This window comes from Sciurus carolinensis, chromosome 4 (assembly GCF_902686445.1).
Source record: "Sciurus carolinensis chromosome 4, mSciCar1.2, whole genome shotgun sequence".
Taxonomy (NCBI): Eukaryota; Metazoa; Chordata; class Mammalia; order Rodentia; family Sciuridae; genus Sciurus; species Sciurus carolinensis.
In genome coordinates, this window is record NC_062216.1 from 155893559 (window position 1) to 155912148 (window position 18590).

Sequence of the window (18590 nt, forward strand, 5' to 3'; positions counted from 1 at the left end):
ATGTTTTACATGAACAAAGATGAGCCATATATATCTATAAAATCAAATCTAAATTTTTTCCTTCTGATCATGTTTTCTAATACAAAATACAAAAAGATCTTGGCCATGGACACCAATGAATTAATGGCTCAGTCACAGTGAAAATTCTTGGTTATAAAGCAATCTGTGCAATCAAGTTTAGAAATATCCTAGAAGTGTTATGAAAGCAGTAAATCCAGACTAGAGAAATTTAACATTTAGACAATAAACATCTAGTTCTATCACTAAACAATCATTAAGAAAGTACCTTTGTGAGTCACCTACAAAAGAATTTGTGTATCTATCTAATTTCAATACTGCTTTAAAGGACAAGACTTTTTATTTCCTTAGTGTGAGGGCTAGAGAAAATTATTCTGCTTATTTGCAAGGCTGCCAAAGTTGAATTAAAAAAAAATAGAGAAAAGATATCACAAATATCAAATAACTAAATATTGTAAACAATTCTCCAAAGAAAACTGGTTTAGGATGGCAGCATTAAACTTTAAATCAAAGGCCTAAGATATTCAGAAATTCAATAAAGAAAACTCTGGAGACACAGGTTTCATCTGCTAAATAGTTTCCAGGAAAAGTAACCCCACAGAAGAGCATTAATTTCACCTGAGTATGTGGAATGTTTGCAAAACTAGCCACATTTATTCCTTCTAGGTATTCATGCCCTTTTTACAATTCACACCCTCTTCTAATCCAGAGGTAGAGTCTATCTTTCCATTTCTTGAGTTTGAGTGACCTTTTAAGACTTGCTTTGGCCACTCAAACATGGCAGACGTGATGGTGCGCTTGGTTCAAGTCTAGGCCTCAAGAAACCTTGTAAATGATGTTCTCACTCTCTCTCTCTCAGAACCACACTATTGTCAATAGTATTGTAAATGAGCCCAAGCTGACCAAAGGGATCTTAATAGACATACAGTAATCTCATCCATGACCCCAGACATTATCTAGTCAATCTCTGAACAGAGGTACTTATCTGACTCACAATGGATCCAACATACATAAGAGAACCCAGCCAAAATACAGAGAGAACTCGAGGTACAGTTGAGATTAACTAAATTGCCAAGTCCAGAATTATGAATTAAACTGTTAATGTGTTAAGACATTACATCTGAGATAGTTCATTAAGCAGAAATAACTTATAGTACATAGGGGAGAAGGTTACAATCTGACAGGAATCAAAATGGTCTTTGGAAAATTAGAATGCTTCCACAAGAAGTCATCATTAAAGCAAAAAATATTAGAAAGAAAGAAGGCAAGTGGGAAGGAGGAAAAGACAGAGAAAGACAGACTAACTAACTTTGACACTGAGGCTAACATAAGATAGATAATACAAGTAGGCTGCCCTTTCCTTGTGGAGACTCAAAACCTATCCAAATGTTATTTTTCCTTCAAAGCTCAACTCAAATCACATCTCTTCATTATTTTCTTTTCTGACTCCCCATAGGCATAATAATCCTGTCTTTGTTGGTTATGTATAGATGGTAAATTTTATCTGGAAGAAGGTTGGGCTTTAATCAGCAAGTCTAAATTCAAATTATGATTTTAGCCAGGTGTAGTGATGCTTGCCTGTAATCCCAGCAGCTCGGAGGGCTGAGGCAGGAGGATTATGAGTTCAAAGTCAGTTTCAGCAAGGCCCTAAACAACTTAATCAGATTCTTCTTCAAAATAAAAAATAAAAAAGGGCTCAAGATGTGTCTCAGTGGTACAACACACCTGGGTTCAATCCCCAGTACCCCACCATGCCAAAAAAAATTCTGGTTTATCAGCTATGTGGTCTTTAGGTAAGTTTCTTAATTTTTTAACTGATTCCTAATTTATTATCTGGAAATTAATAGATCTCAATGCCACAGGACAGCTGTGAGAATTCAATTCAATTCAATTCTAAATATGTAAACACACTAAACAAAGTATATACTCAAAAATGTTAAAGTGAATTGTTTCATTCATTCTGCTTTGACCAAATTCTTAATATTTATGAGACTCTATGCTATACACTAGAGAAAGAAAACAATTACTATTATACCACACACAACTGCCATCCAGTAATAATTTTTCATGTATACAGCTCTCCAATTAGCATGAAGTTAAGAGTATGCTTTATATCTTCATATTTCCCAAAAGCATGTGGTACAGCATCATCACTTTTAAAGCACAGCCAAAAGAAGACTCACTTGACAGCTCACATCCATTCCTGCCTCCAACAGCACCTGTACAACTGCTTTGTGGCCGTTTCGGGCAGCAAGATGAAGCGGCGTGTGCTTTCGAGTGTTGCAGCTCATTAAATTAGGGTGTGCGCTGATGATCATTTTGACTACTCTAAGCCGTCCATAGAGTGCTGCCAGGTCCAGTGGTGTTTCAAGCTTGCTGTTCCTAATCGTAGGGTCAGTGAGCTCTTCTAGGAGAACTGCAACTACTTCTGAGTGTCCATATTGAGCTGCGCAGTGTAGGGCAGTTTCATTTTCATTGTTCTGGTTGGGGCAAAGATACAAAAGACACATTTCCAGAAATCTAATTAGTTACTAAAATCCAAACACAATAATTTAAAACCTGAGATACTTTGAAAATGTAAGTTTAAGATTAGTTTTATTGGGCTGGGGATATAGCTCAGTTGGTAGAGTGCTTGCGTTGCAAGCACAAAGCCCTGCGTTCAATCCCCAGCACTACAAAACAAAATAAAGGGGGGGATTGAGTCTTATTGATTGATTTACTGATGTGCATGCAGACAAGCACTATATCACTAAGTCACAACTCCAGCCCTAGATTAACCTATTTTAGTAAGTATGCCTAATTGAATTTTATATTTAACAAAGTATCCATCATTTATTATATCAAAACTATTGTTTCTACTACTTTAATACAAAAATATCAAATTTTTCCCTGCATCATGTATTCTAACTTGTAAGAATGATAAATGATTTAGCCATATTAGTCAATGGCCTGGCCCTGCTGAGCCCAGGTAGCCACTGTTCTCTACACCATGCATTACACATCCTTGACATTTGTTAATGAGGGAGATTAATAGCAATTATAACACATGTAATAGACTGACTTTCCAAAAAGCAGTTGTGATGGTAAATTCTTGATTATGAAAGATTTACAGAAAAATTTCCCAAGTTTCATTTTGTTTTCCATATTACAAATAACTGCCTCTTTTGCAAAAGGAATGAAGAAATTCTGGTCCTAAAATATATTCTTTTTGAAACAAAATTACAGATAAGAAACAGACCTAGACCCATACCCAGACAAGTTACCAGGAGTATCTCAGTACTATGTATGCAACTTATAAATGTTTCTGTTGAATCTCAATATTATAAAACACTGAACCCAGCTGCAAGGTATATCAACCCTGCAGATCATTTGGGCAGATGACATAGGTAGAAGGGGTCTGGGTATGTCAGAGGTGGAAGGATCAGTCATTCAGGAGACATATGAACGAGAAACTGAACTGTAGTCACAAAAACTGAATGATCCTAAATGATGGTTCTTGAGAGAAAGAGCAACTGCCATCAACAGAGTCATCATTATAGCTAACACCAGGTACCACCAGATCGGTTACTTTTCATATGTTTATTCATTTAATACTCATTATAAGATAGACATTGCTTTTACCATTATTTCCATGTTAAAAGTGAAGAAACTTAGGCACTGAGTCATTGAATAATGGAACATTTTTTACACAGTCATTTAGTGATGGGACGAGGACTTGAATAAATAGCCCAGACCTAATACAGTTTTTAACCATCACACACACCACCTTCTCCAATAACAACTATTACTACTCCCATTTGCTGAGTTATCTAGAAACTTTATGTAGATTGTCTCATTTAATTCTTACAACAATCTTGCAAGACTGGTATTAATAACTCTATTGCATGGATGAGGAAATTAAAATTCAAAAAGTTTACATTACATGTCAAAGGCAGAATCAAAATCTTTGGGCACTTAAATCTGTCAAAATCCAATACCCTATGCTCTTTCCTCTATTCCATACTGCTGGGCCATGTGTTGCTATGATGTCAAAGAAGTGCTAGAAATTAGTGACTTGAAAGCAAAATTTCTAGAGATTTTGCCCCGCAAAATGTCAACCTAGTAGAAAGTGGCTGTTTAGATAGCTGTTACTACCAAAATTAAAGAACAGTAAAGGTTCAAACTAAATAAATCTTAATGTTCCAGAAAGTAACTCAGGTTTGCTCTGGATGATAGAAGAATGCAAATAAGTAAATTGAGAGTTTGAAGGGAAGATTTGGAAACTTAAGAGTGGTAAGGGTAGGGGATGGAAATACTAGGAAAGGCTTCTTACTACTATGTTTCTAGTATCAAAAGAAGGCATTTGAAGGTTAAATCCAAAGGAAAAACCAACTCCCTAGAGAGAGTGAAGAGCTAAGATCTGATAAATGGGAATCCAGCTGAAGATGTTTCTTCTATCTTATATGGGGAATCTTACATTGGTTTGAATGTGTTGCTAAAATAATCTTCCTCACAGAGACCAGCCACATACAGGTTTATACTCCTTGATTTGTTTTAATCTAGCTAAGTTTTATAAACCTGATAAGAAAATGAAGCTCATTACTTTATAACATAAAATATGATGCAGAAATATGCCTCCTGACTAATCCAATTTCCCCTTTGTCTGAAAGAGACTGAATCTCATTTTTCCAACTACATCATCACCTCTTTGAGAACAGACAAAGACCAATTATTTTTTTAGTTGTAGATGGACAAAATGCCTTTATTTATTTTATGGTGCTGAGGATTGAACCCAGTGCCTCACCCATGCTAGGCAAGTGCTCTACCACTGAGATGCAACCCAAGCTCCAGAAAGTCCTATTATGAAGTAATGAATTCTGAAAGATGTCTACTTTTTTAGAGGCCTTAGCCTAGGAAAACATAAGAGCAAAACTGAAAGTTTTCCTAATAATACCAATTAGCACTGGTCAAATCTCAGGAGAAAGTATTTTAATCATTCAAGACCTACTTAGGAGAAAATGTTTACAGATTTTTATCCATGATCAACACATACATGGATTGCTACATTAGTGGTGAACACAACTGTTGTATCTTTACAAAGGCATGACTGTACACGAATGTCTACATTCACTAGTGGTGTAAAAAAAACATCTAATTTGAAATAAACTGTAAAGAAGCACTGATTAATAATTGCTAGAATGTCTACAGAGAACATTCTTAACAGGTTTTGAATTCCTTATAATGAATTGGGTGTTCACCAAAAAATTAGGACACTTCCAGACAATGAGTAGCAGAATCAAACCAGCTGACAAAAGCTATTTACCAAAAGATCTTGCTTCCCCTCCCCCACAAAAAAATTTAACACAATTTGGTTCAAGTTTCAGTAAATGCCAAAAGTAATGTATTTTCGAAATAAGAATCCTCTGGCTTTTGCCCCAATGTCAAAATAAAGGAAAATGAAAGAAAAAGCAAAGGTGAAAGAGGTACTAAGAGGAATGTACACAGAACATGTGTAACATAAGAAGAAAGCAATGATATTAGAAATCAGTTGACAAAAGATAGGAAGGATGTGACACAATCAGGGAAGAGCCCACTTTATTTCTTAAAACTATGTTCTTCTAAATTAACCAGTAATTCTAAGGCAGAACAGAAAGGTGAATAGAACCTAGGCTGAAATGCTAACGTGCCACTTATTAGCAATGATAAATCACCTGATCTTTCCAAACCTATCTTATCTGTACAATAAGAATATTTCCTTCTGTATAAAATTTACAGTATGATTTATTAACCAAAAGATGCAACATACAGGAATACTGTGTAAACTTTTAAATATTAAAATGTGAGGCAGAATCATTTTTAAAGGAAGTTGTACAGAAGTTCCCCACCCCATCCATGATCGTTATCTGCAGTTTCAGTTACTTGCAGTCAACCAAGATTTCAAAACATTACATAGAAAATTCCAGAAATAACAATTCGTAAGTTTATAATTGCACACTGTTCTGAGTAGTATGATAAAATCTTTAGCTATGCCACTCTGTCCCTCCCAGGAAGTGAATTATTCCTTTGTCCAATGTATCTACATTCTATCTGCTACCTGGCCTCAACTAGCAGACATCTCAATCATCAGATCAACTGTCATGGGAACACAGAGTCTGTGTTCAAGAAACCCTATTTTACTTAGTAAGAGATGCAAAGGAGGCACCCAGGCATAAAATATGAAAGGACAGATGAATTCTGATACTATGTGGCAATGCTGCAGGGCATGCTAGGAAAAAAAAGATTTGGTGTTATCTTGGTTTGAAGCAACCACTAGGGTCTAAGTATGTATCCCCCATGGTAAAGGGGTCTACTCTATTAAAAACCAAAGAAAAATTCCAGAAATCAGAATGAACCCATATGATTAGTACTTTCAGTACCATAATATAATATAACAGTGGTTAAGACCTTGGACTTTGAATCAGAAAAGCCTGTGTTAAAATACTGACTGCAGCCAGGTGTGGTGACCCACTCCCATAATCCCAGTGAGAAGGAGGCTAAGGCAGGAGGATCATAAATTCAAAGCCAGCCTCAGCAACTTAGCAAGGCCCTAAGCAACTTAGGGAGACCCTGTCTCAAAATAAAAACATAAGAAGGGCTGGTGATGTGGTTCAGTGGTTAAGCATCTCTGGGTTCAAACCCTGGTACAAGGGGAAAAAAAGAAAATACTGACTACATTTCTTAGTATCTACAATACCATGAATAAGTTACTCCATCTCTTTAAGGTTCTATCCCTATATATAGAGTAGTAATGATAATTAATTCTTACCTCATCAGGCTATAATAGTGCCCAGTAAGATAATATGGATGGAGTACTTTGCATAATGCCTGGCCCATACTAAACACTCCATAAGCAATAGGATTTAGGATGACAATATCGATGTGCTATTGTGGAAGGTCCTGGAGTCAGAGTCCAGAGTTCAAGTCTCAGTTTTAGTCACTCAATAACATGTAGTCTTAAACAAGTTATTCAGCTTTACTGAGTCTGATTGCTCATCTATAAAATGGGGATGATAATACCACTCCAAAGGATTATTGTGAGAATTAATTAAATTATACTTTGAAGATAAAGTGCTTAGAACGATGCTTGGCTTATCTTATCTCTCAATAAATGTTAATTACTGTTTTTATTACTTTCTTCTATTGCTTAAATCAAAAAGATTTATAATTAGCTAGAATATTACTGTACTATTCAGAAGGAAAAAAGGGAACAAAGTTATTATAAAAATAAAATTTCACACCAGAAACTTTTAGGAAAAACAGTATGGAGGGGAGAACTAACAATGTCAGCATTATAGGAGAATATATACACAACATTAAAAAAAAACTCAAGATATTTCAGTTTGTTGCCAACAGTAGCTACAACATATAGGAATAGAAAAAAAAAACTTTGAACTCTAATATCCTTAAAAAGAATTATTTTATGATTTAATTGATCTATTCAATATTACCCAAAACAAGTGCTTCTCTTTAAAATATTCCAATAGTTACTATATATTATTTAAATTTTTCAACCTTCAAATATAAATGAATACTACATGCTTTTTTTATTTAATGTGATTTTTAAAACATCTTATTTATAAAAACTAACATCCTCTTTTTAACCTTCGATTGTTTTTCCATGTTATTATTTTAGGTTTGCTCTGCGTCATTCAGACAATTTTAAGAATAACCACCAGATGGCTCATCCCAGAAATGATCTAACTTTTGGTTTTCTCAGGAACAGAAGCTTCATAAATTTCCTTTTAGCATGATATGATGATTAAGATAGCCATATCTGCAGTTTTTGTTTTTTTCCCGATTAGTCCTTTCAACACTACATTTGGTTGAGGAAATACATTTTTTTCTTTCCTTTACTGTTTATAGCTAGTGTTACATTTTTATTCTTTAGTATGAATTTCAGTTAAAGGTCTGCAAAGTCTATATCCATTTGAACAAAATGCTAATTGTATTTTATTAGATGTGCTTGCCCTAGAGTAACCTACTTGCATTGATATTGGACAGCTGCCAACCTGCAGCTTAATGCCATGGCAGTAATTCAATTGTTGGACTACATGCTGGTTTTCAAATATAGTTTTACAAAGTGGGAACAGCAGGGGGCATGCAGAGCTCAAGATGTCTGTTATCATGCTATATTAGGAGACCATATTTTACTTTCTGAAATCTGTGGACTTATCTGTTTTAATACTTAGAATGAATGGCATTACTTTTTAAATATGTTCACTATGTGTAATATAGATAGTATATTCTCACAAATATGGCTTTTATCTGTCAGAATCATACTGCTCTGTGGTGTTTTGCTCAACTTACTCTAGGCATGTGTTTTGTGTGTGTGTGTGTGTGTGTGTGTGTTTGTATGTACAGGAAATTTCTAACAATATGTGACTAGTAACTGTATACACTGCATTTTGCATTTTGATTGCAAATAGTGTACTTAACTGTGAAAATGCTATGTAAATGGTAAAGCATTATGCAAATGATAGCTATCATCATTGTTTTAGCACTTAATATTTTATTAAGGAACACTCTAATTCTCATTACACATGTGAATGCTGTTCTATCTTTAAATATTCAATAGCTATAAAATGGATGATTATATAAGGCAGGCAACTACTTCCTTTATGTGGGATATTCTTCTTAACAAAATATCTTCATAAATGCCCAACTAAGGGCCTATGCATCCAAATGCCAAAGAATTTTTCAAATTTCTCCTGTAGGAAATTCAGCAGTGGAAAGTTTTGGCTGGGTAAAGATAAAAATAATCAATTTTTCAATATGACTGCCTTTGCAAAAGTCTAGAGTAAATTACAGCATGAACAAACATATGACAAGTGCACCTGTTCATTGACTCTAGAATGTGATGGTCCATGATGAATAAGAATCTTCACTATTTCCACATCTCCTTTCCAGGCAGCCAGATGAATAGGAAAATAACCTTTGTTGTCTGCCACATTTGTTGATGCCTCATACTGAAGTAGTTTGAGAACTATGTCCCTAAGAAGAAAGAAAAAAATAATAAGAGCACAAAAGAAAATACTGCTGAACAACACAGATTTTATTAGATAATTAATAAAAGTATAATGAAGTATATTAGTGAAAGTATATTGAGTACCACTCAAAGTACTAAAACATAACATTAGGTTTAAGATTTTGCCTATTCAACATGCTATTTTACTTACCTAGAAAACAATCACTGCCACATATGTGGTGCATACAAGTGCACAGACTCTCTCTCACACACACATAGCACTGACGAATCAATTAAACTATGTTTTTGTATTTTTCAGTGCTAAGGATCAAACCCAGGGCCTTGTGCATGCTAAGTAAGTGCTTCATCACTGAGCTAAATCCCCAGCTCCAAGTAAACTATTTAATAGGATTTGGGCAAAATATATCTTATCTCATTAACCAAATGAGTTAAGTAAAATTTTTAAAAAGATACTTCCTTCCATTATTATTTAAAGGTCTTTCCAAATAGGCCATATCTGATATTTAGCACAGAAAAAAGTTATCATAATACCAATAGACATTAAGGGAGTTTATGTATAATTTTACAAAGAACTGGAATAAGTTATTTAAGATACAAATAAAAGAAAAAGTTAGGCAAGTAGATAAAAGACCTGACAAACTAGTACTAGCTCTGGTTTAAAAAAAATTAATAACTTTTCAGTCATAGCATATCACACACTTTGAATGTGTGATGTTCACACTTTTGCATTCCCCTTTCTCCTCTAAACCCAAGAAATGATTTCTAGAGGAAAATTCATTTAAGAATCAAGTTCCACCACTGCCATAATTTCAACACATAATATAACCAACCTATAGGATTCTGTACTCAATTCCCACCTGGTTCTTAAAAAAATCTTGAACTAAAATACTTACTTTCACTAAAAACTGTTTAATAATTATTAGTATAGCTTACATTGAACTTTGTTAAAGCAATAAACAACAGTAATTCTAAACATATACTGTATTTTTGTTTGAATACATATAAGATGCAATTACTAATAATTCACTAAGTGAAATCTTAGACACAAATGTAAATACAGAAAGACATAACATAGGGGCTGGGGAGATAGCTCAGTCGGTAGAGTGCTTGCCTTGTAAGCACAAGGTCCTGGGTTCGATCCCCAACACCCAAAAAAAAAAGAAAGAAAGACATAACATACAATTACAATATATACTAAAGTTGTTTCTTATATAACTAATCACCAAAGGAGAGAGCAAATGCAAAAGAAAAAAATCTCAATTTAAATTTTTCATATAGACTCTACAAGACACAAATTAGAAAAACCGAAGTACTTTTGAATAGAAGCAGGGTTAGAACTCTGATAGCTCCAAAGAAAAAACGCATGTGATAAAACACAAAAAGTAGCAAATAGTAAAAACACTATCCAGAAAGTGGCCAGAACACTGGACTTAGATGCTACATGTATGAAATCATGATAAAAGAACAGTGAATATGTTATTAGAAATATTTAGAAAGTTTTAAGGAGTCTAATTTTTCTAATATTAATATTTCTGAGAAATTAAGAAATAAAGTTTACCTTAACAGATCTTTCTTAAAAACCAGTATTACTTTATAGGATCTGAACTTAGAAGGCTTAGATTTGAGTCCCAGCTATGTGAACTAACTAATACTAGAAAAATTATTTAGTCTCACTTTTTTTCTTTACTGTATAAGATATTATAGAATATCTACTACTCAAGACTAGTAAGAATATTAAATTACACAAGTCACTTGATAAATAGTAAAACACTATGTAAATATTAGTACTTGTCTCAAATAAAAATAAAATCATTTAGAAGTGAAAATGTTTACAGAAAATCATCTTTGAAAAAGAGAATCTGAACCTCAGAAGGAAACTTGAAGATTATCCAATTCACAAGGTTCTCCTAATTTCTCTGCCATACAAGAGTTGCTATATAAGTTCTCCCATTCTGAGATAAATAAATACCTACAGTGCAGTAATGAGGATTCAATCAACACTTATGAAAAACAAAAGCAGCTAAAAACCAGAGGCTCTGGCTTTAAGTTCCAACTTTCTACTACTTTCCAACTTGGTTACCAGTGAGCAAATCAAATAACCTCTCTCTCTCCTTGGGCTATTGCTAATATAAAATTTAGAGATTATATCTTGTTGCCAGTATGAAAAGGGTTATGGTGTGAATTAAATGAGAAAAACGAGACTGTAAAATTAAATACAAATCTAAAGCTATTACCAAGGCAGGTTATTGCAATGTTGAACAATTTCAGTAATTTTTTAAAATGGTAATATTTCAGCATTTAAAAGGTAGGACAGTACCCAAGGAGACTAAGCAAACTAAATATACATGGATCTAAAAAGGAGAATTTATCCTACCATAAAATAGACTTCCCCAAATTACTGTTAAAGACAATTATCAGAAAGGTTTAATTTCATTTCTTATTGACTAAGAAAATAAAAAATACTGAAACTTCTTCTATACAGTATTTACTTTTGCTATGTTTAGATATAGTTTGAGCATGTCCCCAAAGGGTTCAGTGTTGAAATTTAATCCCCATTATGAGGCATTATGGAGGAAACCTAATATAACTATGGTGGTTAGAGATAGAGCCTTTGGAAGGTAGTTAGGATTAGATAAGGTCATCAGAGTAGAGCCAGGATTTATAAATCCTGGTGGCTTTATAAAATAATACCAGAACAGAGACACAGATACACACACACACACACACACACCTGCATCCTGTCTCTTGCTATGTGGTACCCTATACCACCCTGGGTCTCTCCCAGCAAGACAGCCATCACCAGATGCAAGACCTGACCCTGGACTAGAATTAAAAGCTAAGTTAGTCTCTTTTCTTTTTAAAGTTACCCAACCTCAGGTACTTTACTATAATAATACAAAACAGAATAATACCCCTTTCAAAGGGTAAAAACATCAACAACAACAACAAAAAAAACCAAAAATAAGCCAGTCACTTTTCTTATGTATACTATAAATAGTATGAATTAAATAGAATTTTTTCATTTAGTCTCAAGAATAAATTTAAGGTACTTTCTATAATATCTAAATTAGAAGAATAGACAATACTTGAATACTAATTCAGTATTATTGTTTTTTGTTTTTATTGGTGTTGAACTTCATATATTATTCAGAGGTGTAAACAAATAAATTTGTTGGGCTGGGATTATGGCTCAGTGGTCGAGCACTTGCCTAGTATGCGTGAGGCACTGGGTTCAATCCTCAGCACCACATACAAAACTAAATAAAGTTATTAAAAAAAATGAGAAGCTGGGGTTGTGGCTCAGTGGTAGAGCACTTGCCTAGCACATGTGAGACACTGGGTTTGATTCTCAGCACCACATAAAAATAAATAAATAAAATAAAGGTCCATCAACAACTAAAAAATATTTTTTAAAAATGAATATGTTGATTATGCTTTGATCCTTGGCATGAAATATTATGCTGATTGATGTCTATAATATAATCCCTATATAATATAATCCCTATAGTAGCAATCTTTCTTATATCCAGCATTTGAAAAAAAAGAAATGCCCTAGGGGTATGCAGCTCAGTTGTAGAGTGCATGCTTAGCATGTGTGAAGCCATGGGTTCAATCCCCAACACACACACCCATGAAATGCTTTAATATTCTAATGTAAATGTGATGGGACCACGGAAAAATAATTATATTTCCCAGGAGCAAAAAAAAAATATGAAATTAAATAATAATACAACTTAAACAATTTCAATATTTTGTAGCTTAAAGCTAATATATGTAAATTTAGGGAAAAAGTGAAATTCTATATTTAATTTGCATTCATTTTCTCATAGCTATCAATACATTTCTATTAATATGAAATGTCTCTCAAGATGCTCTCTACGAGTACTAAATAAAATTTAACTTGGAAGATCACTAATCAAATTTCTTTGCCTCAATAGCATAGTTCCCTATATTTAAATCACAACCAAATATGTTTATATGTTCCATCTGTCCTTGCTTGTTGGTAAACTACAAGGAACTTCAAAATAAGTGCAAATCATCTTCATATGGAGGAAGGTTAGTCAATTGCTATTCAGAAGAGAATTTAAGGAATTCCAATTTGTAGTAGAAATACATGAAACAATGAGTCTTTCATATTTTAAAGAGAAAGAAAAACTGATGTCTCTACACTATCGAAATAATTTTTCTATCATTTGATGATAATAACTTTCTAATCTATATTACAAATAATCCAGGAAATCACAAAGAGTACAATTACTATTGTATCCATATCTGGCTACTTGAAGACAAATTTGCCAATATGAAATAATGCATTTCAGGTACAAACTGCTGCTCCATTTGTGGATTCACTAGTGTGGATAAACAAGGACTCTAAAGAAAATGTACAAAATAGGAAGAATTGGGTTTAATTTACAGTAAGAATACCTTAAATTGTATTTTGGGTGTCAGGGGGACAATCTGTAACGCAAAAGAAGAAACCACACTCACTCTAACACTCTTTCCAGTTCTGATTCCAAGAACTTTAGCCTAGAAGTTATAATGTTCATGGAAGCATTGTAGAGCACATGAATACAAAGGTCAACAGCAACAAACATGGAAATAAATATGTGTTTCTATGCTATCTGCTAAGGTTTACTTGGAAAGAATACAACAATCAAATATTAATTACTAAGTGAGAACAGCAAAGGCAAAGAAAAGAAATGTCCTCTAATGACATTTTTTTCTCCTTCAAAAATCTTTTTTTACTTAAACCATATTAAAATTAGCATTCTATGTGAACATACTACTTGATGATAAGGTATGGTAACCCTGAAAAACATTATGTGATACAGAGAAACCATAAAGCATTTAAACACAAAGGGAGGCTAATATAGAGTATTAGTAAAAGCATTGACTTGTAAACAGCACTTAAGATTCCAGATACAGCCCCTGCCTTACTATGTAAGTGGACACTGTCACTTATCCAAAAATAGCCTTGTTCTCTATCTATAAAATGTGGAATCAGGCAGAATAAATTATCTCTAATTGTAAAAATCCACAGATAATTTAAATATGCAAAATCAAGGAACATATGCTATACACTAAAATTCAAATTTCAGAATTGTAGCATCATAACAGACTACTGAGCCATAAGTAATACACAATATAGACTATTAAAAAAATGTTATAATTGCATGGAACAATAATGAATATCCAGTCAATGTATTTAATACATTGACCTGAGGCCCAGAAATGTTAAGAAAATGGGTTAAGGTCACACAACTAACAGAGGGAGATAAACTTAGAATTTTCCTGCTTTTTCCAGTGCCTATAGGATGGTACTAAGTAAAATCTTACACGTTAAAAAGAAAAGGTAAAGGAGATCTTCAGATGAATATGTGTAATAAAAAGGATCTTAAAAGAAAGCTGGTCAAATTCCCAGTCTCTTCATGGTATTCCTGATGATTGCTATTCAATTCCCTTAAATTATCTTCACTTTCTACACTGCCGACAGGGAAAAAAAAAATATGCAATGAGGGAAAAAAAAATGTATATCGATGACTAGAATTTCATACGACTGTCATGTACAAATCAATAATGTTTTCTAAATACTTTACTGAAAATCCATTGTGGGAAAATAATGTTTTGAGAAGTGCTTACAATACCAATCTGAGACAGAACAAGGAAAGTAGTAGAGTTCAAGTGGTCAGGCCCAAGACGCCCATTATATTGATAGAGTTGATCTTCCTAAGTGGAATGAAGAAATATGGTACTACCTGAATCCACAATTAAGATGGCCAAGGAAGTCATCTGTATATCTACCTCTGGCGAATTTAGTCCTTTTTTTTTTTTTTTTTTTAGTGGTGCTAGGGATTAAACCCAGGGCCTTTACACATGGGAGGCAAGCACACTACCAACTGAGCTACATCCCCAGCCCCTCTGGCGAATTTGATTTGTCTTGTTCTAATGACCCAGGTACAAAGAATAATAAATAATAATTTTTCTCTTTTAAAAGAGTTAGATATGTGGACACATTTTCCATTCTACAGATGATTAAAAAAGAAGAAGAAAAGACCCAGCAACATAACCTGCCCAAAATAAGTTCCAAGTTACATGGTGTAAGATAACACAATACAGAAAGGGACTGGATGAAAAGAAATTTATTTTGGGAATTCCAATACTAAGTCATAAGAAATATTCAGTTTATAATATTTTATAAAATCCAGCTTATTCTTTAAACACACTGATAGTGTTAGATTTACTCAATAAGTTTTTAAGAATAAAATTTCATGATGATAAATCATGACAAAAATAGTATATTTTTTGCAGTGAGGAGTTTTCTGGCCATTAAGCTTGAAATTAAACAAAGTTCTTTGTGTCTTAAATCACAAAATAAAACAAAGGCTAGGTGGGAAAGCAGAAACTAACTACATTTTTAAAGCACTAATTACCATATTCAAAACACTAAAGAGAAAAAAAATGATCTGGATCTCAAAAGAATAACTTGGATCATTCATGAAAAGGAAAAATAAAGAGGTGATGGAAATACATGAAGAGGGTCATTTTTCTTCTAGTGGAGAAAGATGGAAGCTCTGATCATTCAGAAGACTGAACCATTAGGTTACCTAACTAAAATACTGCATGTCAAGCAGTGTTTATGGTTACACATTCCTTCACTCCCCATAATATACTATCACACTATTTGAAACATAACTCCATAAGTTCAAAAAAGCTTATAGTTGAAAAATTTTAAACCAGAAAGATGATCATGGGTGACAGAAAATTTTAAGCAGATGTGAAGGATTTCTGAAGTGGTTCATTAACTGTCCACATCTTATAATAGCAGTAATCTACTAAGGTTAACAAAAGAGGAAGGAGGGTCCATGTTTGTATAAATATATCAAAATAGATTCTACTGTCATGTATAACTAAAAAGAACAAATAAGTTTTTTTTTAATTTTTAAATAAAGTAAATGGAGCTCCCAGGGGGGAAAAAGAGGTACAAGGGTGTTATCAAGTGGTTTTATCCCTTTCTTTCCCCAAAACTACAATGACTAATATGGTCCTATCACTTCTTCCATTCTCTCTATATGGTATTTGACTATTTCAGGACATTTCTTTCAGTTTATACTCTGTATGCACTCATTCTCAACAACATTTCTATCAAGTGTCTCTTCAAATTCACCTAAGAACAGTGGACAACTCATGACAATATAAGAAAGACATCGTCAGATGTAATTAACTTCATGACATGTAACTAAATACACAAGGATTCCAGTCCAAATAATTGACACTTACTTATGTCCATTTAAGGCTGCGTGGTGTAAAGCAGTGTAACCCGAACTGTCAGTGCAGTTCACATTGGGGCCTCGCCAGATGCTGCAAATAAAGCACAAGCGCAAAGTTAACAGTTAAGCAGAATCTTGCTTTGAAAAACAAAAAGAAGTCTGAGAGTTTCACATCTAGCAGCATGTTGCACATGAAAATTTTAGTCAGGCAGAAAATGATTGCCATAATTCATGCTTCTCCTTAAAACAAGTTCATTTATTTGATTATGGGAAATTAACAGGGAAAATTACTATTTTAGAAATTATGAGTGAATGTGTGCTCACTGCCATGAGTTAAAGTGTGGATACAAAAATTCCCTATTACTTTCTATTATTACTCAAATATTACATTCAGATACTATAATCTCTACCAATGAATAAAGATTTATAACACCTGCCTCCTCCCTATTAACATACTCTTTCTGAGATGGCAGTGATTTATGTAAGTTATAACATTTTTGCATTATGGGAAGAACATGAACTCATCCTGCTATTCTACCACTACCAAGAAAATGTAATCAATATTTCACACTTAAAAATAAAACTGAACATATGGACTATTATAAACCATAAGATGATCCCATCAATTTTACAGTTTTCATTGATTCTGCTGATATATTCTGGAGATAGTATGTAACTACATAAAAGAGTCCATTTTATCCTTGATCACTACAATTAAAGAAATTATTTTTAACTTTTGTAAAAATAAAGCATTAAAAGATACTTCTCTAAAAACAGAGAATGGAACAATGAGAATGAGTAGAATCCTAAGACTTAATTAAAAAAAAAAAAAAAGAATAAGACAAGAGGTAAAGAGGAGCAGTAATTCAAAATGACTCAGACTTTAGGCTTTATTGACTGAAAGGAAAAGGAAAATATCAGCTAAGGTGTGAAATGGAAAAAAAGAAGCAAATTTTCTGTTAAGAGGACAATGAAGGAGGAAACAATGACTCCTACTTTGGAGACATTGAATTTGTACTATCTGACATAATATAAATAAGGATTTCCAGAAGGCTATGAAACTATATAGTAATTAGAAACATTATCTTCAATTTAGACTCCCTGAGTTCAAAATCTGTCCCAATTACTTGTTGGAAGTAGTCTTGGATAAACTAATCCTCCCTGAAATTTAATTACTCATTTGTAAAATGGAGATAATACCTTATAGTGTTGTTTTGAGGATCAAATGAATCAATATCTATGAAGCTCATAGGAAAGTACTAGAACACAATACTAGCATGTATTATTAAAATGTAGATAGTTAAAATGTAAAAGGATAGAAAAACCAAACTAACAGTAATCAAAAGAAAGCTGAATGACTGGGCAGGGAGTGTAGTTTAGTGGTGGAGTGCTTAGTTAGCATGGGAAAGGGCCAAAGGAGCAAGGGAGGGAGCAACTAAGGGTGGGATGAAAAAAACAGAATAATTCTATTAATACTAGACAAACTAGATTTCAGAGCAAAGCTATTACATGGAATAGAGAGATCATTTCATAAAAATAAATGGGTCAATTTATTTAAAGGACAAAAGAATCCAAACATTTTTTGCATACAATATAACTTCAAAATAATCAATCACTCGGACACGGTGGCCCACACCTATAATCCCCATGGCTCTGGGGACTGAGACAGGAGAACACAAGTTCAAAGCCAGTCCAGCAACTTAGCCAGGCCCTAAGCAACTCAGCAAGACCATATCTCTAAATAAAATATGAAAAAGAGCTGGGGATGTGGCTCAGTGCATAAGTGCCTTGGGTACCAAAACAAAACAAACAAAATACATACATATGAGTCAATGTGAATCAAACATAAACTGCTAATATCCACCTATATTTTAAGATTTAAACATTATCTCTCTCAATAATTGATAAAATATGTAAACAGAAAATCAGCAATGGAACATAAGGCTTGAATAAATACTATCAACCAAATTGACCTAACTAAAATGTATACAACACTGTATGGTTTAGTTGTGATGCCTCCCAAAAGCTCACGGGTGAGACAATGCAAGAACGTTTGGAGGAGAAATGATTGGGTCATAGCCTTAACCTAATCAGTGGATTGATTCCCTGATGGGATTAACTGAGTGGTAAATGGACGCAAGTGAGGTGTGGCTGGGGGAGGTGGTTTGTTGGGGGCGTGGCTATGGGGCACATATTTTGTATCTGGAGAGTGCAGTTCCTCCCTCCCTCCCTCTCTCTCTCTCTCTCTCTCTCTCTCTCTCTCTCTCTCTCTGCTGTCTGATCACCATGTGAGCTACATT

At 33.6% G+C, this 18590-nt stretch overlaps 1 protein-coding gene across 12 annotated transcripts in view; it reads right to left on the bottom strand.

Annotated features, from left to right (window-relative positions):
• The window catches only part of Anks1b (ankyrin repeat and sterile alpha motif domain containing 1B), a 1141006-nt gene that overhangs the window by 949396 nt on the left and 173020 nt on the right, over positions 1-18590 (bottom strand). For all 12 annotated transcript variants that reach the window (XM_047548161.1, XM_047548162.1, XM_047548158.1 and 9 more), the window contains exons 2-4: positions 16301-16381; positions 8871-9027; positions 2202-2498 (exon numbers count right to left, since the gene is read on the bottom strand). In XM_047548161.1, coding sequence (XP_047404117.1) covers positions 2202-2498; positions 8871-9027; positions 16301-16381 — 535 coding nt within the window. The remainder of the gene's footprint in view (positions 1-2201; positions 2499-8870; positions 9028-16300; positions 16382-18590) is intronic.